At 48.9% G+C, this 17500-nt stretch overlaps 10 protein-coding genes across 10 annotated transcripts in view; 4 read left to right on the plus strand and 6 right to left on the minus strand.

Annotated features, from left to right (window-relative positions):
- The window catches only part of CND01060 (Golgi to vacuole transport-related protein, putative), a 2201-nt gene extending 1508 nt beyond the window's left edge, over positions 1-693 (minus strand). The window contains exons 1-4 of the mRNA XM_570354.2: positions 605-693; positions 437-553; positions 300-387; positions 1-252 (exon numbers count right to left, since the gene is read on the minus strand). The exon at positions 1-252 is cut by the window's left edge and continues 62 nt beyond it. Coding sequence (XP_570354.1) covers positions 1-252; positions 300-387; positions 437-488 — 392 coding nt within the window. The 5' untranslated portion in view covers positions 489-553; positions 605-693. The remainder of the gene's footprint in view (positions 253-299; positions 388-436; positions 554-604) is intronic.
- Positions 694-807: 114 nt separating this feature from the next.
- On the plus strand, positions 808-2434 carry CND01070 (NADH dehydrogenase (ubiquinone), putative). The gene is made up of 5 exons (XM_570308.2): positions 808-901; positions 947-1355; positions 1408-1652; positions 1701-2193; positions 2246-2434. The coding sequence occupies exons 1-5, from the start codon at positions 883-885 to the stop codon at positions 2313-2315; spliced, it is 1236 nt and encodes a 411-aa protein (XP_570308.1). The 5' UTR covers positions 808-882; the 3' UTR covers positions 2316-2434.
- A 28-nt stretch (positions 2435-2462) lies between these two features.
- On the minus strand, positions 2463-3608 carry CND01080 (copper uptake transporter, putative). The gene is made up of 4 exons (XM_570353.2): positions 3336-3608; positions 2991-3264; positions 2854-2928; positions 2463-2788 (listed from the first exon to the last, which is right to left on the minus strand). The coding sequence occupies exons 1-4, from the start codon at positions 3598-3600 to the stop codon at positions 2653-2655; spliced, it is 750 nt and encodes a 249-aa protein (XP_570353.2). The 5' UTR covers positions 3601-3608; the 3' UTR covers positions 2463-2652.
- Positions 3609-4284: 676 nt separating this feature from the next.
- Positions 4285-5905, minus strand: CND01090 (hypothetical protein). The gene is made up of 2 exons (XM_570306.2): positions 4606-5905; positions 4285-4551 (listed from the first exon to the last, which is right to left on the minus strand). Exon 1 carries the CDS (start codon positions 5791-5793, stop codon positions 4621-4623), a length of 1173 nt encoding a protein of 390 aa, XP_570306.1. The 5' UTR covers positions 5794-5905; the 3' UTR covers positions 4285-4551; positions 4606-4620.
- Positions 5906-6100: 195 nt separating this feature from the next.
- CND01100 (expressed protein) lies at positions 6101-7398 on the minus strand. The gene is made up of 4 exons (XM_570352.2): positions 7283-7398; positions 6782-7231; positions 6466-6734; positions 6101-6413 (listed from the first exon to the last, which is right to left on the minus strand). The coding sequence occupies exons 1-4, from the start codon at positions 7310-7312 to the stop codon at positions 6227-6229; spliced, it is 936 nt and encodes a 311-aa protein (XP_570352.1). The 5' UTR covers positions 7313-7398; the 3' UTR covers positions 6101-6226.
- A 130-nt stretch (positions 7399-7528) lies between these two features.
- Positions 7529-11637, plus strand: CND01110 (conserved hypothetical protein). Its single transcript, XM_024656961.1, has 12 exons — positions 7529-8190; positions 8243-8725; positions 8778-9429; positions 9481-10281; positions 10340-10532; positions 10585-10605; positions 10663-10678; positions 10735-10774; positions 10847-11070; positions 11128-11172; positions 11226-11360; positions 11419-11637. The coding sequence occupies exons 1-12, from the start codon at positions 7579-7581 to the stop codon at positions 11515-11517; spliced, it is 3321 nt and encodes a 1106-aa protein (XP_024512810.1). The 5' UTR covers positions 7529-7578; the 3' UTR covers positions 11518-11637.
- Positions 11597-13353, minus strand: CND01120 (fatty acid beta-oxidation-related protein, putative). Its single transcript, XM_570351.2, has 7 exons — positions 12735-13353; positions 12485-12682; positions 12267-12432; positions 12177-12200; positions 12008-12119; positions 11889-11951; positions 11597-11836 (listed from the first exon to the last, which is right to left on the minus strand). Exons 1-7 carry the CDS (start codon positions 12965-12967, stop codon positions 11715-11717), a joined length of 918 nt encoding a protein of 305 aa, XP_570351.1. The 5' UTR covers positions 12968-13353; the 3' UTR covers positions 11597-11714.
- Positions 13354-13545: 192 nt separating this feature from the next.
- On the plus strand, positions 13546-14185 carry CND01130 (hypothetical protein). The gene is made up of 3 exons (XM_024656962.1): positions 13546-13835; positions 13894-13972; positions 14025-14185. The coding sequence occupies exons 1-3, from the start codon at positions 13667-13669 to the stop codon at positions 14146-14148; spliced, it is 372 nt and encodes a 123-aa protein (XP_024512811.1). The 5' UTR covers positions 13546-13666; the 3' UTR covers positions 14149-14185.
- Positions 14162-15758, minus strand: CND01140 (URM1 activating enzyme, putative). The gene is made up of 7 exons (XM_570420.2): positions 15630-15758; positions 15487-15579; positions 15307-15427; positions 14877-15253; positions 14599-14822; positions 14449-14548; positions 14162-14399 (listed from the first exon to the last, which is right to left on the minus strand). Exons 1-7 carry the CDS (start codon positions 15748-15750, stop codon positions 14188-14190), a joined length of 1248 nt encoding a protein of 415 aa, XP_570420.1. The 5' UTR covers positions 15751-15758; the 3' UTR covers positions 14162-14187.
- A 165-nt stretch (positions 15759-15923) lies between these two features.
- The window catches only part of CND01150 (prefoldin subunit, putative), a 2727-nt gene continuing 1150 nt past the window's right edge, over positions 15924-17500 (plus strand). The window contains exons 1-6 of the mRNA XM_024656963.1: positions 15924-16060; positions 16125-16201; positions 16261-16558; positions 16618-16776; positions 16833-16940; positions 17025-17500. The exon at positions 17025-17500 is cut by the window's right edge and continues 1150 nt beyond it. Coding sequence (XP_024512686.1) covers positions 15992-16060; positions 16125-16201; positions 16261-16558; positions 16618-16776; positions 16833-16940 — 711 coding nt within the window. The 5' untranslated portion in view covers positions 15924-15991 and the 3' untranslated portion in view covers positions 17025-17500. The remainder of the gene's footprint in view (positions 16061-16124; positions 16202-16260; positions 16559-16617; positions 16777-16832; positions 16941-17024) is intronic.

Below are 17500 nucleotides of genomic sequence, written 5' to 3' on the forward strand. Positions count from 1 at the left end.
GTCACACACAGCGTATTCTTCCACTCATGTATCAAATCGAGAATCTTGCCCATCACCCTCCCAATCACCATAGGCGGTCGTTCGGGGAATCTGCGTACGAGTTCATTGAGAAACTCTTTGGTGCTAATCTGAAGATGGATAGGGTAGCCGCAGTTCTTGACGAGGTAATCGAGGACATTGAGCGCCAAGAGCGCTTCGTTGGGATTTCGAGAATTGATATGTGGGAGAAGCGCAGTGGTCGCTTCGCGGGCACTTGTGGAGGGTTAGTCAAGGGACGTGGAAGAGGCGATGAGACTTGCCTGTTGGCCTTTTTACGGTTAATCAGCTCTGCGAGCTCGATGTTGGCGATATCGTTGGGAACAGGGAGAGTGGGGTCGCATGTCTGCTCTGTAGGGGCGTGAGGGGGTTGTCCTGATCTGTGTGCGTTCCTACTCACCGACAAGGGCCTGGACTGGGGAGAGGGCCGACCAGGGGCGGGCTGGGATCATTGTGGGAGGCGGGGAGAGGAAGTGGGATATGAGGGGGAGTAGGCTTGTATGGGCTGTAGTGTCTGCTATGGTGGTGATTAGCGCGTGGCTTGGGGCGTTAGTGGTGGGAGGGATACTTTTGTTTCTAGTGTGGTTCTACAAATTAAATTATATAGACTCGCTGAGCTTGAATCCCACGGCGCCGAGACTGCTTCCACGCACGGACCACCCACGCCCAACAACAACGGATCGTCACAACCCGCGCGGCCGAACACAAGATCTGCTTACATAATATTCGCCAGTCCACGGAACCAAAATCTGCCACTTTGCGGGGTGTGCCTCTGCCCAACCACAAGGCAGCGATTTAACTGTCCTCTTCAGCACTCGTCTTTGCCCTCACACTCACCCATCCGCCATGTCCATCCTCCGTGTCGGTACGTTGCACCTGCGCTCGGTCTGCAAAGCTCACACTACAATAGCTCCCGCGCTCAGGGCAAAGGCCGTCCCCAGGGCTGTTCCCCTCGTCTCAAAGCGCAACGCCAACGACCTCTCAATCACCTCCCCTCCCAATCCCTCTGCCTCCGTTCGCCCAGCTATCAGATACGGGCCTCCTACCGGTGGCCGGTCTTCAGACTCTGGACGCACCGTCACCGTCTTCGGTTCTACCGGTTTCCTCGCCAGGTATCTCATTCAAAAACTTGCCAGGCAGGGAACTCAGGTCATTGTGCCTTACCGTGATGAGGATGAAAAACGTCGCTTGAGGCCATGTGGTGATTTGGGACAGATTGTTCCTCTTGAATGGGATGCCAGGATTCCTGAGCAAACAGCAGAATGTGTCAAGCATGCTGATGTTGTGTACAACTTGGTCGGAAGGGATTACGAGACTAGGTGAGTATCAACAACGGTCCATGACTCTGCAGTACAACTGATCTGTATGTAGGAACTACTCTTATGACGACGTCAACGTCAAGGTTGCTCAGTCCATTGCCGAGATTTCTGCCGACATGAACATCCCTCGTCTCATCCACGTCTCCCACATCAACGCCAACCCCGAGTCTCCCTCCGAATTTTACCGCACCAAGTACGCTGGTGAGCGAGCCGTCCGAGATGCCTTCCCCGAGGCCACCATTGTCAGGCCATCTCAATTATTTGGGCACGAAGACTGGTTGCTCAACGCCATTGCCCGTAAGTATGCCATCAAATTACCATTTGAATACAGCTAACATTACCTAGGATACCCTATTCTCTGCAAGCTGAACAATGGCAACACGAAGCTTTTCCCTGTCCACGTTGTCGACGTTGCCCAGGCCCTTAACCTCATGTTTGATGCCCCCGTCACTTCCACTGCCTCGACCTTTGTCCTTCCCGGTCCCGAGCTCTACAACTATGCCGAGCTCGAAAGGCTTGTTTCTGCCCTCACCCTCCGACCCATCTCCTCCGCCCCTAGCCTCCCCAAGCCTGTCGCCAAATTCCTTGCCAACCTCGTTAACCGTGGTCTTTGGTGGCCTACCATCTCTCCAGATGAGGTTGAAAGGATGTTCATTGACGATGCCGGTGCGGAAGCATTCCAGGTTCACTCTCCTGGTCCCGATGGATGGAACGCTCCTCCCAGGCCGCAGATTGTCGGTGTTAACGGTGAGCCCGTCAAGAGCTGGGCCGATTTGGATATGCAGCCCGACACCATAGCCGAGCACGCTATCAAGCCTCTGCGACGTTACCGATCAACGTAAGTCACGAAATGCTGTGCTATCAAACAGCGATGCTGACTATTTCTCTAGTGTTAACTACGACCTTCCCGTGGAGACCCACATTATCAAGGCTCCCAAGCAGTACCATGTCCTTCCTTAGATCTTTTGATGGACATGTATAGGATTTTAGGTTGCGCAGATCGTCAAAAGACATCCATCTGAGCGGCAACATCGCCTCCGAAGAATAAATTTTATGAGAGCCGGTTATAGGATAGTAATCTGCTTCAGGTATAATTATAATGAGTGAGAAGTGATTTGCCTCGCTGACTTCAGGTCATTACATCACATTACTACACCAGCTCTTGAATTCTCGTCTCCAAAAGACGCGCAATATTATCAAATATTAACAATCTTGTCCAAATATTATTAAGGTTTTCCAAATATTATCGGGAATTCAAATACGATCGTCTATCAACATTTGGCACAGATGTTTACTCTTAACAGCAGCGCCCCTGAGCAGCATAATCAAATCCTCCGCCACAAGTATCCCTGCCGAACAGCATGTAGCCGACAGTCTGGCCCAAGAAGATAAATATCAAGACGATTACATTGAAGTACATCCCGAGCAGCATACTGAATTGCCAAGGTCAGCGAGGCGGAAACGAGTTTGGAAAGCGGAAAGGGCGGGGTAGACGTACACAAAGAAAGCCGCGGTGAACTGACTGCCGTAAATGAAACCACGAAGGATTTGGTGAGGCCAAGACGGAACATATCTAAACTCTCTCGTCAGATTATTGTCTTCAAATTGTTCGTCTCTGAGACAGAATTCACTTACCGCGCGGCGGCGGTTCTGACGTTCAGAAGACCACCTTGCCCACCATCCTTCCCATACTCAGCTACGCTAGACACTTCCCCACCACAAGAGGTTGCCCCCGCCCTTTTCACAAGCCATCGATCAAATTCCCTGCCCAACCTCCTGATCAATTCAATCAAGACACAGAGGAAAAAGATACCGATGATGCTACCGGCGAACATTCCCTTGGAGCGAATGTGCCAGTTCGGAGAGAGGAAACATGCGTCAATGGTGTTGAAGTTGAGCAACATCGAGACTATGGAAATGAAAGGACATGATCAGTATGGGGTAGACGAGGACAATCAGGCTTGAAGGGGAGGTGCTTACTTCGGCATGCGGGAGCGGAGTCTGCGCCGTGGCCGGACCCCATGTGGCTGTGGCTGTGGCCGTGGCCAGAGTCCATGCCCATGCCGCCCATGCCGCTCATGCCGCCCATGCTCATGTTCATGCCCCCCATGTCCATGATTGGTGAAGTCGTTGTCGTAGAGGTCGATAGTAATTCTTCAGATAATGTAATTGGCAAATCAGAGTTATGACTGATCAGAGAAAATACAAACGTTGGATAATTTTCTGGTTGCAAGCAAGTGTGCATCCTTGCCATCCATCCACACCTACTTATATACCTTTTTTTCCTTCCCGAGGGCTATGCAGAACCCAAATACAGAAGCAGATCTGATCCAAGAAAAAACTCAAAAGCTTGATGAAAGCAGCGTAACGGTGAGATTCTGAGCCAATCTCAATAAATGCCGCCCTTGACGTCTAATGGAAAGGTTATTAGGTTCTCGTTGAACGACATGAGCCCTTTTATGGTTAATGGCGCATGTCGCGTCAAAAACATTACAAGGGGTTATTTCATACTTCATGAGGTTGTAACCTCTGTAGAAACAGCAATATAATAACTGTCCGCTCATTGTCTTGAAAGATTAATAAAAATTCTTGCCTACGGGAATAATATACCAGCAGCACCCTAGCAGCAGAAGAGACAGCAACGAACAAACAAAGGGTGAAGAAAGAAGGGAGAAAAGACTGCAGGAGCATTGATGAGCCATTTCGCCTTCGTAAAGCCTGTGCCTAATCAGAGAACTGTCCTTTTTCCTGCGTGAAGAATAAATGTCTTGGCTTCAAATTCCACTGGGAGACAGATGGGAGAAACCTTTGACGGAGATGACTTTTTTGAGTTAGTTCACCTCTTAAATGGACGGCGTTCCTTCCTGCATTATGTAAGAAAATGGTGTATCACCCCGTTAATCATGAAAGGAATACATCTTCTGATCACGAGGGCAGGCTCGGCTCATCAACAAGCAGACAATGCTGAAAAGCTACCTCAACGCCTTTTCTCACGATTGCTCACATTTTTTAAAAAGACAAACGCAGATTTCTAACATTACTATTTGGCTGAACATGATTAGAAAAGAAAATACAAGACAGGAAAGATGAAGGAAAGAAGGTACAGTCGGCGATACAAGGGACAACTAGGGAAGCACAACAAGAGATGAAAAATGAAGAGCACAAGGATGATGCTGTGTGTACCAATCTATAGCCTCTGGGTATCTGATGAGATTACATAGTTTGGGTGTCATCAAGGCTTTAGACTCACGAACGGCCGATACAATCATGCCTCATAATCCTTCAATCTATTAGGCAAAGTGACCTCTCTGCGGGATCTCTCCCTCAGACCACCTTCCAACCCCACACTCGCCGACCGAATAGTCCCGTATGATGCTACGTTCTTCATACTTGTCGGCTCCCCAGTCCCCGCATCCAAAGCAGTCGATGAAGACCTTCCTCCCCTCGTCCTGGGCGGTTGAAGAACCCCAGCGGGAAGGGGCACACTCTTAGGCGGCCTCGCTATTTCCGGTAAGGGCATCGAGTTTGTCCCACTAGGAGAATGGGTGAACGCTCTTCTGGACTCTCGGTCGCCCAAAGCCTCGATGACGGATGTCGCTGAGCTGCGTCTGTTGTAAGGTTGTTTCGCCGCGGGTTGAACATCAGTGTTTCGGTGTCCATTGGCGCCTATGACAGCTCGAAGAGGGGAGGCGGCGTGGACGCCGTTGCCGGTCTGGCTAAGAGCGTTGAAGCTGCGAGTGCGCTTGAGAGGAGCACGGGATAGAGGAGGCGACAGTTTACTAATACTATCGGACCCTTTGTCTTTACTCTTTTCCGGCTGATCGGCTGCTGGCGCATCCTCTTGAACCGAAGGAGTCGGAGTCTGCTCAATTATAATCGGAATCTCCTCCTCGTCTTCTACAGCCTCTCCTTTGAGTTCCCTGACTAGCCGCTTAGCTCTAGCTTCCTTCTCCTTTTTCTCCTTCAACTCCCTTCTATTTAATTTCTTCGGTTTCTCACTTCTGGCGACTTCCAAATCAGAGGGGTTAAACGACCGTGTATTACCCCAGTCGGACTCGGGAGAATAAGGATGCCCGGTAAGTGCGTGGACGTCTGCATGTGACTCGTCCGATGTGACATATGCAAGGCAGCGGTTGATGATCGGGCGATAGAGTGGAGTAACCGTGACGTACTGTTCAGAAGCAAGAGGAGCTACATGAACGCTGGCTTTGCGTCGTTTTGTGGGTCTTGCAAAAGATCTCTTTGCATTTGGGACGTTGTCATCACCAATGATTGTATGGGAGGTGACGGGTGAAGTGTCGGAAGACGAGTCGTAAGTGAATGAGAATGGCTTGATACTAGTTAACTCGCGGTGGCCGTCCTTGTGAGTTTGGCGTTTCCTCGGAGCAGCAGAGGGTGCAGGAATAGGGAATTGGAAAGTGATGGGGACAGGGGGCATAATGAGAATTGTGATCGTTCAAAGAGCGATTAGTGAAGGCATAACATTTATTGACATTTCCAGTTCGGTGAATTCAAACCCTGTAGGAGGAGCGAACGAATCCACCGTACCGACCAACCGAACGAAATCGACAGAGATTGCGATAGGCGACTTTATCATGACCTCATCGTCATTCAATCAGCGGCCGTGTCCGATCACTTTCATTATTATTATTATTTAATTTATTTACCCGCCTTTTTACGTAAAGCACCGATCCAGACAGCCATAGCTCATACGGTCCATTTCAGTGGTGGCAATGAGCAGAGTCAAGACCCAAGTCTATCCATACTGTCCGATGGAAACATCGAATCATTACCTCTGATGACTACAGGTGCCCAAAAATAGTTCACATCCATATGAGACGACGACACGATGGCCTTTTTCTGCTGTTTAATTATCTCGCCCAACCTCGGGCTCCTCCATTTCCCATTCTCGCAGCCAAAGCATTGACAGGTCGACCCCTTCCACCCCTTCCTTCCCTTCCACGAGGTGCGTTAAAAGATGAAGGCTCTGGTTCGTCAGCAACAGTAATAATTGCTGCGTTCGGATCGGTTGCAAGCACCATGTCAGAGTAGAGTTTACTGCGGGCTAGCGTCAGATTCTGAGGAGCATAAACAAAGTAGTTGAGCTTACCTAGACTTGGCACTGCTCAAAAGCTCCTGGCCTGCAACATTGTCCATGTTCGCGCCAACCTTCACTGCTGAGCCTCCGCCTAGTCGGTTCTTGAGGTTGTTAACGATGGATACTTTAAGAGTGTTGCCATCGGCCACAACTCCATTGTATTGTTTGATGAGCTCTTCGGCATCGTTTCTGTTCTCAAGCTCGAGATCAATGGACACGGTAGGAGAATTGATGGGGTTTGATTGGGTAGCGTTAAGGATGGGAAGAGGAGCAAAGGCAGACTACGCTTCATTAGCAATGCGACAATATATCAAGAACCATTACACACAATAACATCTTCAGCAGTGGTGCCCGGAGCAAGGTTCTCCACTCGCACCCAGACTGTGGTCTTTGCAGCACCCATTATTGACACCTGGGACTTGCGGGGTTGCTGAGGTCGCGTTGATCTTCTTGCTCCAACACCCAAAGCGTCATTCAGCAATTCTCGGCTCTTTTGGTCCACTCCAACGCCCCTGACAGGCCCTCCTCTGGTTCTTCCTGTGGATGCCTGACCAGCAGCAGGTCCCCCAGCGGGGAGAAGTTCAACGCCCGCGTTGGAACCTCTACCGGCAGCCCTGCCGGAACTTGGAGAAGATGAAGAATCCGGGAAGAGTTCCTTCTTCCCGCCTGTGAGCCTGGAAGCGAGAGACTGTCCTGGAGAAGGGGCTATGCGGTCGAGAAGGGTGCTTTGGGCTGTTTGATGGAGATCATGTTTCCACTGGCCGTCGACCTCGGGACGCTGGAAAAGGTGAGCACTAAAGCACGAGTAAAAGATGAGTGCCGGACATACGGAGTAGGGTTTGGCGTCTCTTCGGCTCATTGCCAATGGTTTTGGATACGTGATTAACGGATGCGCGAAATGGAAGTGGACTGAAGGAGATCGAACGAATGATTATCAGAGGCAGAGTAGGAGGAAAGAAGGGAAGCTGTTGAGCTCGACGGCCTAATTGGCGTGCCTGGTATTTGTAATGCAAGTTGGTAATTGATTAGAACACAGTTGTAATCGTGCCAGAATCCTCCACCCGCGTGTCTCCATCAACAATAATAAGAACGGACGCATCAGCGGTACTTCTCTCCCAGCCCGCCATGGCCCCCAGCGTACCGCCGCCACAGCGCCACCATTCGGGCGACGCGCACCCCCTCGCCACCCCGACCCGCCACTCCGCACACCGCCCGCATGCAGCCACAATCTCCACGTCCCGCCCCGCAAACGCCCTCCTAGACACACCCCGCTCCTCCCGGCCCCCCCTGAATCGCAAGCCATCAGCCACAGCCAAGCCATGGGACCATCTCGAATCCCTAGCAAAGGACGAACTCTCCATAGTCGACACCAGGTTCGACCTCATGTCCGACGACGAACTGTATGAATACCTGCAACATGTACCGGTTGCTCCTGAAGATCCAACGCCTCACGTAGAACTCTCGGCTCCTGTTTTCCCTGCGAATGAACGGACAAGTTCACCTGCAGGTCCATTATACACGGCCCAACTACCTCCGTCAGGCGATAAATCTCCTCTCTTTCCACCTTCGCCACCTTCACTGCAGAATAATGCACAGATCACCGACCATCCGCTGCGAGTGCTTAGCAGAGCAGTTAGAGAGTTGAGAGAGGTTATTGAGAGGTTGGAAGACGAGAATGCGAGGTTACGTATGAATCAGGTAGAGAGAAAGCCTGCATCTGGCAGAGCGACAGATCAAGTGCGTGAGCAGCTCCTACGTGCCAAGCAAGCCTGTAACTGATTGTCAACAGATATCAATTCACGATGATTTAAATGAGGCTATATCCACGTCTCTCACATCTACACCATCCTTGCGTGAGATACCCTCAAGGACATCGGCACTGAACATTCCGCAATCTGAACTACCTTCTTTATCGCCAACAACCTCCCGTTTCCCCGCAGGATTCTCTCCATCTTCCTCCAATTCAATACCTTTTACGTCAACTCCAGTTGATCTGCCTCAACCTGATGCTGACGCAGCAAGTATAAATGAAAATCATGATAGGAAATCTTCCCGGCAATCTTGGACATCTGGTCTCTGGGTTTGGGGTAATAAGAAAAACTCTGTGACGAAAAGGAGCAGTATGGGGTCTGTAGCGTCTGTCAATCAGCCTGTACCTCCCAGTCCCAACGCTATACCTAGATCAACACCAGAGCATGAAGACGAAGATGAGGCTTGGAGGAAAGGTGACGGTGGAAGCAGTCCTTCATACAGAGCAATCTTCCTCGCAACAGTGAGTGTGTCAGCGAGCAGTGCTGTACATGATATTGATTGTATGAGAACAGCGCATACTTACTCCGGACCCTTCTTCCATCCTTGTACCGACAGAAACGCCGCCAAAACCTCTTATTGCCCAACTTGCACATTCCCTAGTCAGCAACGCGCGAGATGAAGGAATTGTAGCCAAGGAAGCTGTGAATCGCCGCCGATCAAGGGACCTTTCACGAAGTCGGGCCATCTCTCTTGGAGGCCAAGAACGTTCTCAAACCGATGAGGCTAGGAATAAGGATAGTAAAGGCTACGGTGATTCTGCTTTGACCGCTACGGCTTTACTGGGAAGATCATTGCTGTCATCCGTGACTGGTGCTACCATAAGAGGTTCCAGGAGCGGCGCAAGTGTCGTTAACGAAGAGACCCGACCTTCTGTTTTGAGTAGAGGGTCGTCAGGGCATGGGTTTCCTGTGGCAGCAGCCCCGTCCTCACCAGCGATAAGTCACTCTGCAGCAGTGGGAAGCCCTCTTTCCGAGGCAGCTCCGCTACCTTCTGTAGAGCTTTCTTCGATAGTACCAGACGAGAGTAGGCCGCCGACAGTTTTGCTATCTCGCGAAAACCTTGGGTCGTTCTTCCAGTCAAATAGAGTCAATAGAGCCAAGATGGTGACCGCCAGTCGATTCGAGTCGGATAAGCCACCACTGACTGATCGATATGGCTTTATTTGTGGGTCGCAGGATACGAACGGCACGGGACATAAGCTGACTGTTGCAATAGATGACATTCAACATGCTAAAATGCTTAAAGATGCGTCAGTGGCGGGAACCCCTGCTCCGATGTCTTTGAACGGCACATTGTTCAAAAATGACGACCCAGAAGAGGAAGGGTGGATTGCAAAGCATCGTCGAGGATCTCACGGAAGTCAAAAGTCGGATTCCAAAAGCATTAAAAATACTGGCGATGTGAGAGAAAATAGTCAGCTAGCATCTCCACGCCCTTCAATCGATTCAACGTCATCAAGTACACAAGCCCCGTCTCGATCAAGCGACACGCCCGAAAGTGTTGCTTCTCCGAAAACACGTTCAAGGTCATCTTCTCACGCAGATCAGCATAGACATCGGTCTAGTACCCTCCTCAGCCTCAATCCGTCACCTGCTCGACCAGTTACAGGCAAGGACCACTTGACAGTTTCCGCTCGCGGTTCATCTAGTCTTCATTCGGGCGTCTCACCTTCCATTACTTCAACCACAGCGCCTCAACCCATCTCTGCCAGCTTATCCAAACCCATCCCACCAATCGAAACATCCACTAATGTCAGTCGCGTGACCATCTCCAGCCTACTCGACCAACTGACCGATCTCCATGACCGACAACAAAAAGAGCGTGTAGCGGAGTGGGATGTGTTCATCAAGAAAAGAGCAAAGAGTAGAGCGGCGGATAAAGGTCATGGTTGGACAGCTGGACTGATAGGTGTGAGTCAGATGGGGTTGAGCGGGAAGGGACAGGAAGATTGGAAGACGTTTTCGAGGTTGACGAGAAGAGGTATACCCTTGAAATACAGAGGGGACATTTGGGCAGGTGAGTCCATCAGCATGAGCAGTTATCCTCCGTCCTCAATCTGACTTATAATTTGAAGAATGCTCTGGCGCCAAAGATCTCATGGTACCCGGGGAGTACGCCGAAATTCTCATCGTACATAAAGACGATATAAGCCCAGTTATGGCTGACATTGAGAAAGATGTCTCAAGGACGTTTCCTGGGAACGTGTTCTTTGGCGGTGATGGTCCAGGGGTGGAAAAACTGAGGAGAGTTCTTGTGGCTTATTCATGGTGAGTTGAGAAGCGTTCAGTCTGCGGCAAGTTGCTGATTCGCGGTTCATAGGTACAACCCTGGTGTCGGATAGTGAGTAAAGCGATGTTTCTTTTGGACAAAAAACTGATCATGCTTGCCTGGCCGCAGTTGTCAAGGGATGAATGTAAGATTTGCCTATTCATTTGATCTGTTAATGACATGGCTGACGTTCAACTTTAGATGGTCGCCGCCACCCTGTTGCTAACACACAGCGATGAAGGTAAATCACTCCCCGGTGCATCCCATTTCTTCACGGTGACGCTGATTGAGTTTTTTCCCTTGTCTTTTTTAGAACAAGCCTTCTGGATCCTGATCTGCATCATCGATCGCCTTCTTCCCCCAAACTACTTTTCCCCATCCCTCGTTGGTTCTCGTGCCGACCAGCTCGTTCTTTCCCAAATTGTTGCGCAGATATTACCCAAGCTTCACGCTCATTTCGTGGCGCTTGGTGTTGATCTGGCTAGCATCACGTTCGGCTGGTTCCTCAGTCTTTTTACGGACTGTCTTCCCGTCGAGGTAAGTCGAGACATGCTACTTTATGAGTATGAAGGCTGATGATGGTCGTCCGTCAAGACTCTATTCCGAGTTTGGGACTTGTTCTTTGTCGAAGGGCATGATGTGAGATCGTCGCCTTCATCCTTCAGTGGTATATGGCTGACGTGTCCTGGCAGAGCATCTTCCGTGTCGCCGTTGCTATACTCAAAATTAACGAGATCGAGATCTGCAACTGTAAAACTGTTGGAGATCTTTTCACTTTCATCTCCGCAATGACTTCTAGACTTTGGGCGGCGGATAAGCTAGTCTCAGTGAGTTGTATTTTGTAAACCATTCATGAATTGCTGGCTGAATTATTTTTTCTCTCAGTTACAACATAATTTCAAACCAATCATTAGACACACGGACATTACAGCAAAATGTGAAAAGGCGAGCGAATTGCTCGAGAAGGAAGCAGAGGGCGCGTAAATGCTTTATTCATGTTCTATCTCTTATCCTTCTCACCTTTGTTGTTTGTGACATATGACTCGCATTATAGCTAAGCATCATTTGTTGTTAATATCATACATTCAATCATGAAATAAGATTCCTTCATTATTTATGTCGCTGCAATGATCGGGCGACCCGAGTTACCAAAATTTGCTAAACCGATCAATTACAATTATTTAGTAAGCGCTACCCCCGTTAACGTGGAAGCACTGAGCAGTGAAATAAGAAGAGTCGATGCTGGCGAGGAAAACGAAGGCCGTGGCGACCTCAATAGGCTGACCAGCGCGACCGATGGGAGCTGAATCCGGTTATCAGTAAATGCTACATAAGTTTTCAAAAAAAACACTTACTGCCAGGACCAAAGGCCTTGAGGGACTCTTCGCCCATGGTAGCAACAATTAGAGGAGTCCAAACTATGCCCTGTCAGCATAAAGTTCGATGCGCTCGCATATACACAAGTGCAACTCACTAGGTCCGGGGCAGACGCAGTTGACTCGGATACCCTTCTCGCCAACAATCTGGTTACTCAAAGCTCGGCTGAAACCAACAATAGCGCCCTTAGTGGCAGTGTAGTCGAGGAGCTGTGGAAGACAATGTCAGTCATCTGTTCAACTGCTCTAAACTTGACGGGAGCTCACCTTAGGGTGGCCAACGAAGGGATTCTGCAAGATGCCGAGCAGTTAAAAGTAAGCCACTGCACCCCGGTAAACTCAGATATCCAGACGTACAATGGAAGCGTTGTTAATAATGCTAGAACCCCAAGGCATAATAGGGATAAGGCTCTTAATAAGGTAGAACATGGAGTGGATGTTAACGTCGAAGACATGCCTCCATTGCTCTGAAGGCAGATCTTCGATGTTGGGGATCTCCTTTTGAGTACCGGCATTGTTGGCCCTATGAAAAATAATCAGCCCAGGTTAGGAGACGATGCTCCATACGGACTTACAAGACGTGAAGCTCGTTCCCACTCCATTTCTTAATCTTGTCAGCCAGTTCGAAGCAAGCCTTTTCTGTTTGGATTTCCACCGCAACAGCCTCAACCTTGGCCTTGGGGACCCTCTTCTTGATATCGTCGACGGTGTCCTTGGCATCAGCTTCCTCTTTGGGGTGGTAGGTAAAGAGCACATTGGCACCCTCAAGAGCACTTTGCAATCCCCTGTCAGCGAATGATATACAGGATTGCTCAAAATGCTCACTAGAGGATCGCAACCGCTCGACCAATACCAGAGTCACCACCGGTCACGACAGCGTTCTTGCCCTCAAGCTTGCCGGCGGGCTTGTACTTGGAGCCGTCGGCCATGACATCGTTGAAGGGGGTAGGATCAAGGGGTTTTTGCTTCCCTGGGAGATCCTTTTGTGCTTGCTCGGTGATGGAAGGGGGAAGGTATCCGGGTCGGTATTCCTTTGGGACGGAAGAAGGAGGAGCCATTTCAATAACTTTTTTTGCTTAGTGGTGTGTGTTGGAAAGAGGTAATTAACGCTGGCGAACCGCAAAGATGTGAACCTGCTGGTGACCTAAAGATAAGCGCTGCTTATATGTCTAAACTTGGGGCCATTGCCTTGGAAAATCTCAAGTCGGGTAGGTAATGTCATAGAATGACGTCAAGTCAGAGGCCGCTATGATTGCTGGAGCTGTAGCCGCCGTGCTCATCATGCCCTGCCGATGATGATGCAGAACTGGACCACTATTTAGGAATTACAGTCTGGAACGTTGGAGTGAGTTGATAGCTATGGTCATCATACTTCGTTGTTGTATGATCGTTGTCGTTGTCGACATAAAGTTTCCGAGAAACTTGCTGATCGTCGTTAAAATAAAGCCTCTTACACCTTCATTCAAGCACCAGACCAACAGATATATTCCATTTTAGTATGACGACAGCGGGGATTCATAACCCGGCCTAGTCCGCCTCCACAATGCTGATCAAGAGTAGTGTACGTTACGTAACTAGGCCATGCTCATGTAAATAAGAGACGTGAACGAAAACGAGAGAACGCGCTCGAGGTGCCGACGGACAGAATTACGACAGAACGACGGAAGCCGGTGAATCTGCTCTTGAATCGACCTTTATTATCAAAACGGCCTTTTCACTGCATTAAACGCAACCGCATCCAGACGACTGGAGCTGCAATGAACTTTGTGTTGCTAGCCATATTTTTCTTCCCGCTGGCTTTTGCCCAATTCGGTCACTTCTTCCAGCAGGGTTTCCCTTTCGGTGGAGGCTTCCAGCAACAACAGCAACAACAGGAGCAGCAAGCTCCTGGGAGACAACACAAGGGGTGGACAGAGAGTGAAAGAGGTGGGTCTCGTTATATAATTTCTCGAGTTTTTGCTCGATCTCATTGTCGGTATCGTAGTGCACTGTCGAGCAGGATATGTCTGTCCAGCTTCTTTAGCTTGCGTCCCAACTCCCGCAGATTGCCCTTGTCCTTATCCGTAGGTCAGACAAACAGCACTCAAGAAGTAATTTCTGACTATCATCGCGCAGTGAGGATATCAAATGTGTTGTTCCTGATAATCGACCTCGAGATGAGGGCGAAGGACCACCTTTCTTTTGCGTGAGAGGTGACACTGGCTGCGCTCAGGTCTTGGAATTTTCAAAACCAATATGATGGATCATGTATGTATATGTTAATGCATGAGGTGCAGTTTTAGTACACAGGGAAATTGAGATCAACCTCGCGACCCCAAGCCTTCAACCCTCCTCTAACGTCTCTCACTCTGACATCTTCCTTGGCATCCAAAGCTTTGCGAAGAGAAGCGGCAGCAATCTGGGAATCATTTCCTCTACGGCAGATAAAAACGATATCTGGAGTCAATTGAATATCAGTTGGACCTGAAAGGATACTAGGTAATGGCATATCTGCGACAAGTCAGGCCCTTGTTGGTCATTCTGGTGGGATAGGACCTACTTATAGAACCTGGGACGGAACAAATTCCAAATTCGACTTCGGGTCTCGTATCAATCACTGTTACTTTGGACTTGTCAAATTGCAACAATTCATCAAGTTCCTTGTGGTATGCTAATCAGCCAAATTCAATCTTTCAAGGGCTGCACTCACCTGCACACTTATTCTATGACCACTCTGACCAGCTACTAATCCCGTCTCGTCGTTCGTTTCGGGTCCCCCAGCGCAGAAAGATTCATATCCGAATACGTCAAGATCATCCGTTATGGTGGCGTTGGGTCCACAAGTTATGCATTTCGCCGATGGGGGCTTTATGCGTATTGTCCGTATTAGAGGATTAGACCCTAGGTGATGGAGGTGAAGAAGAGGGTCTGGATCTGTAGAGATTGCAATTAATTTGTTATCTTGTCAAACGCTATAGCCGAACTCGCCTTCTTTCCCGACGATCAACTTGATAGCCTCGCCAGCCATGCCAACGCCGACCATACCGGTGACGACACCCCAAACTCCTTGCTCCTCACATGTTCCTACACTTCCCGGCAAAATGCTAGGCCATATACATCTGTAACAAGCTCTACGTTTTCCGGACTTGGTCTTGCCTCCATAGACAGCCCATTGGCCAGCCGATGAAATGGCAGCTCCTGAAACGAGGGGTACGTCTAATCTAACAGCAGCGTCGGAAAGTAGGTAACGTGTCAACGGCCGGTCAGTACAGTCAAGGATCATAGAGTAGGGTCGAAGAATATCTAATGCTGTAGCAGGTGTGATTGGAACAGGATGAGGGATGAGGTTGATTTTGTTATTGAGACTACATATGACCAGTGTCAGCATATAACAGATTGCAAACACCAATACACTGACGCTCGGAGTGCTTGACATGCTGATTCGGCTTTATTCATGCCTACTCGATCTGTTGTATGCAGTATTTGTCTATGAAGATTGCTCATACTAACAGTGTCGTGGTCGATGATACCGATCGTACCTTTCAGTTATGTCAATACCTGTTCTTTGTGATGGGATGTCCTATGAAGTGGAACTTACCAACACCAGCACCAGCAAGATACTGAAGCACAGGACATCCTAATCCACCGGCACCGACAACTGCAACTTTTGCGTTCTTGAGGTTCACTTGACCTATAAACAATGTCAGCTTATGCTTCTTTGGTCAAGCTTAACTCGCTTACCTGGAAGACCAAAGTCAGGCATGATCATTTGGCGCCCATATCGCTCATACTCGTCCGGATCTAATGGCAACCCTTCTACAGCGGTCCTCCTTGAGGACGAAGCTTCTTGGTTTACTTGCATGTCGGGACGTGACATATGATGAATCATTGACAAATGCTCATAACTTTCAACTTTCGGAACAAGCAGATAGGCACGAATTGTCAATCTCCGGAGACGTTGCAAACTCCGCTCCAGCAGCACATTAGTCGCGAACTGAACGAAGAACAAGGACAACAGCAACAACGAACGAACATCTTCGAATAGCCAACTCGTCTCCTTACATCCAAGTATAAAAAGGCTGTAGGCTCTAGTATTACCTAAAATGGCTACAACTTCTTCCTCCAAGCAAATGGAGGTCAACCCTCGAGGTATCCCAAGAGCACCTTTTGTTGTAGGTCATGATTTCAAAGTGGAGACTCGTATCTTAAATTCCTGGCTGACAAGTGCATTGATAGGACAATGTCGATGAGTATGTGGGCGGAAAGGATGCGGAAGTCCAAACTACTATCAAGAAGTTTGAGGAAACCACCGCGTATGTAGTTTTTGCAAGTTAGAATCGACGGTATTTCACTGACGGATTTGATCATAAAGAAAATACCGATACATGGAAATCTCCTTGCAACAACGCCGAAAAGCTCTTCTCGGCAAGATTCCCGACATTACGCAAACCCTTCAGGTAGTCAAGTACCTACACCAGCGCCGTCAGAAGACTCTCGGGCAACCTGTAGAAGAGGAAAAGCTCAGCGACGATGAAGATGACCTCGATGATCTCGATGATGAGGAGGCAAAAAAGGAGGAACAGCCTATGAAGACTCTTTTTGAGCTCAACGATACATTATATGCGGAAGCAGAGATTGTCGAAACTGGAGAAGTGGGGTTATGGCTCGGGGTACGTATATCATTGGAAGTTTACATGATCGTCACTGACTACCCACGTACATGACACAGGCCAACACAATGTTGATGTACCCTCTGGAAGAAGCAATCGATTTACTTTCAAGCAAGCTCGCAGCCGCTCAAAAATCCCAGGACGAAACTATAGAGGATCTTGAATGGCTAAGGGAACAGATCACTGTGATGGAAGTCAACTTCGCGAGGGTACACAACGTAAGCAGTCTCTTCTTTTTCTACTAGAAGGCGTTTACTCATCTTAGCACCTACAGTGGGATGTTAAGAGACGGAGAGAAAAGGGACAGATCGGTCAGCAATCCGGTCTTCTTCCTTCTCGCAAGGGCAATGACAAAGACGACTCTGAAGACGAACGGGACTAAGTATGTTATGATGGATCAATATAACTTGTGACTTTCTAGTGTTTCTGCTGCTGATAGTCCATTGGTACATGATCGACGCGACAGGCTGTGCTGAATTACTATGGGAAATCTACGGGCGATTATTGTACTAAATGCTGCTGTATAATATAAGTATAATCTCTTACGACACGATTACCATTCTCTACGGAGAATCAACATAGGTAAATTTACACGAAAATGCACTGAGCTCCTACTGCAGGTTTTTGGTTAACTCGGTCAATTGTTTTCGAATGTTTTATCGGTTATCAACCAGTTGGGACTTGATTTGCTGCTTTGTCGACCCAGTCTAATCGAAATCGTCACTGCTGATTGCTCTATCTCATAAGTTCAATCTCATAAGTAATGACTTCACCATCTTTGACAGCTCTTCGACATTCGCCATAGCGATCCCTTTCGCAATAATGTGTTCTGCGATAGTAATCTTTGCATCTCTAACGATTCTCGCCTTTGCTCCCGGTTTCCCCTTGTGCTTTCCCTTGTTGATCATCCTGTGGGGCGCTTTACCGACATCCGAAGGCTGA

Source organism: Cryptococcus neoformans, assembly GCF_000091045.1.
Source record: "Cryptococcus neoformans var. neoformans JEC21 chromosome 4 sequence".
Lineage (NCBI taxonomy): Eukaryota > Fungi > Basidiomycota > Tremellomycetes > Tremellales > Cryptococcaceae > Cryptococcus > Cryptococcus deneoformans.

What these genes read in the sequence shown, in the direction of transcription:
- CND01100 (XM_570352.2), bottom strand. Translation starts at nt 7,312, where the DNA reads ATGAGCCGAAGAGACGCCAAACCCTACTCC. An exon ending in GAGACGCCAAACCCTACTCC is followed by an intron (nt 7,232 to 7,282) that starts GTATGTCCGGCA and finishes CACCTTTTCCAG; the next exon opens with CGTCCCGAGGTCGACGGCCA. An exon ending in CCACTGCTGAAGATGTTATT is followed by an intron (nt 6,735 to 6,781) that starts GTGTGTAATGGT and finishes AATGAAGCGTAG; the next exon opens with TCTGCCTTTGCTCCTCTTCC.
- CND01070 (XM_570308.2), top strand. An exon ending in GTTGCTCAACGCCATTGCCC is followed by an intron (nt 1,653 to 1,700) that starts GTAAGTATGCCA and finishes AACATTACCTAG; the next exon opens with GATACCCTATTCTCTGCAAG. An exon ending in CTGCGACGTTACCGATCAAC is followed by an intron (nt 2,194 to 2,245) that starts GTAAGTCACGAA and finishes CTATTTCTCTAG; the next exon opens with TGTTAACTACGACCTTCCCG.
- CND01110 (XM_024656961.1), top strand. Translation starts at nt 7,579, where the DNA reads ATGGCCCCCAGCGTACCGCCGCCACAGCGCCACCATTCGGGCGACGCG. An exon ending in GAGCAATCTTCCTCGCAACA is followed by an intron (nt 8,726 to 8,777) that starts GTGAGTGTGTCA and finishes GTATGAGAACAG; the next exon opens with CGCATACTTACTCCGGACCC. An exon ending in TCTTTGTCGAAGGGCATGAT is followed by an intron (nt 11,173 to 11,225) that starts GTGAGATCGTCG and finishes GTGTCCTGGCAG; the next exon opens with AGCATCTTCCGTGTCGCCGT.
- CND01090 (XM_570306.2), bottom strand. Translation starts at nt 5,793, where the DNA reads ATGCCCCCTGTCCCCATCACTTTCCAATTCCCTATTCCTGCACCCTCT.
- CND01140 (XM_570420.2), bottom strand. Translation starts at nt 15,750, where the DNA reads ATGCAAGTAAACCAAGAAGCTTCGTCCTCAAGGAGGACCGCTGTAGAA. An exon ending in TCTTGCTGGTGCTGGTGTTG is followed by an intron (nt 15,428 to 15,486) that starts GTAAGTTCCACT and finishes CATAACTGAAAG; the next exon opens with GTACGATCGGTATCATCGAC. An exon ending in GCATGTCAAGCACTCCGAGC is followed by an intron (nt 15,254 to 15,306) that starts GTCAGTGTATTG and finishes GGTCATATGTAG; the next exon opens with TCTCAATAACAAAATCAACC.
- CND01120 (XM_570351.2), bottom strand. Translation starts at nt 12,967, where the DNA reads ATGGCTCCTCCTTCTTCCGTCCCAAAGGAATACCGACCCGGATACCTT. An exon ending in CGAGCGGTTGCGATCCTCTA is followed by an intron (nt 12,683 to 12,734) that starts GTGAGCATTTTG and finishes GGGATTGCAAAG; the next exon opens with TGCTCTTGAGGGTGCCAATG. An exon ending in CAAGGCCTTTGGTCCTGGCA is followed by an intron (nt 11,837 to 11,888) that starts GTAAGTGTTTTT and finishes AACCGGATTCAG; the next exon opens with CTCCCATCGGTCGCGCTGGT.
- CND01130 (XM_024656962.1), top strand. Translation starts at nt 13,667, where the DNA reads ATGAACTTTGTGTTGCTAGCCATATTTTTCTTCCCGCTGGCTTTTGCC. An exon ending in GTGGACAGAGAGTGAAAGAG is followed by an intron (nt 13,836 to 13,893) that starts GTGGGTCTCGTT and finishes TCGGTATCGTAG; the next exon opens with TGCACTGTCGAGCAGGATAT. An exon ending in GATTGCCCTTGTCCTTATCC is followed by an intron (nt 13,973 to 14,024) that starts GTAGGTCAGACA and finishes ATCATCGCGCAG; the next exon opens with TGAGGATATCAAATGTGTTG.
- CND01080 (XM_570353.2), bottom strand. Translation starts at nt 3,600, where the DNA reads ATGCACACTTGCTTGCAACCAGAAAATTATCCAACGTTTGTATTTTCT. An exon ending in CTCCGCTCCCGCATGCCGAA is followed by an intron (nt 3,265 to 3,335) that starts GTAAGCACCTCC and finishes TCATTTCCATAG; the next exon opens with TCTCGATGTTGCTCAACTTC. An exon ending in GTCAGAACCGCCGCCGCGCG is followed by an intron (nt 2,929 to 2,990) that starts GTAAGTGAATTC and finishes GAGAGAGTTTAG; the next exon opens with ATATGTTCCGTCTTGGCCTC.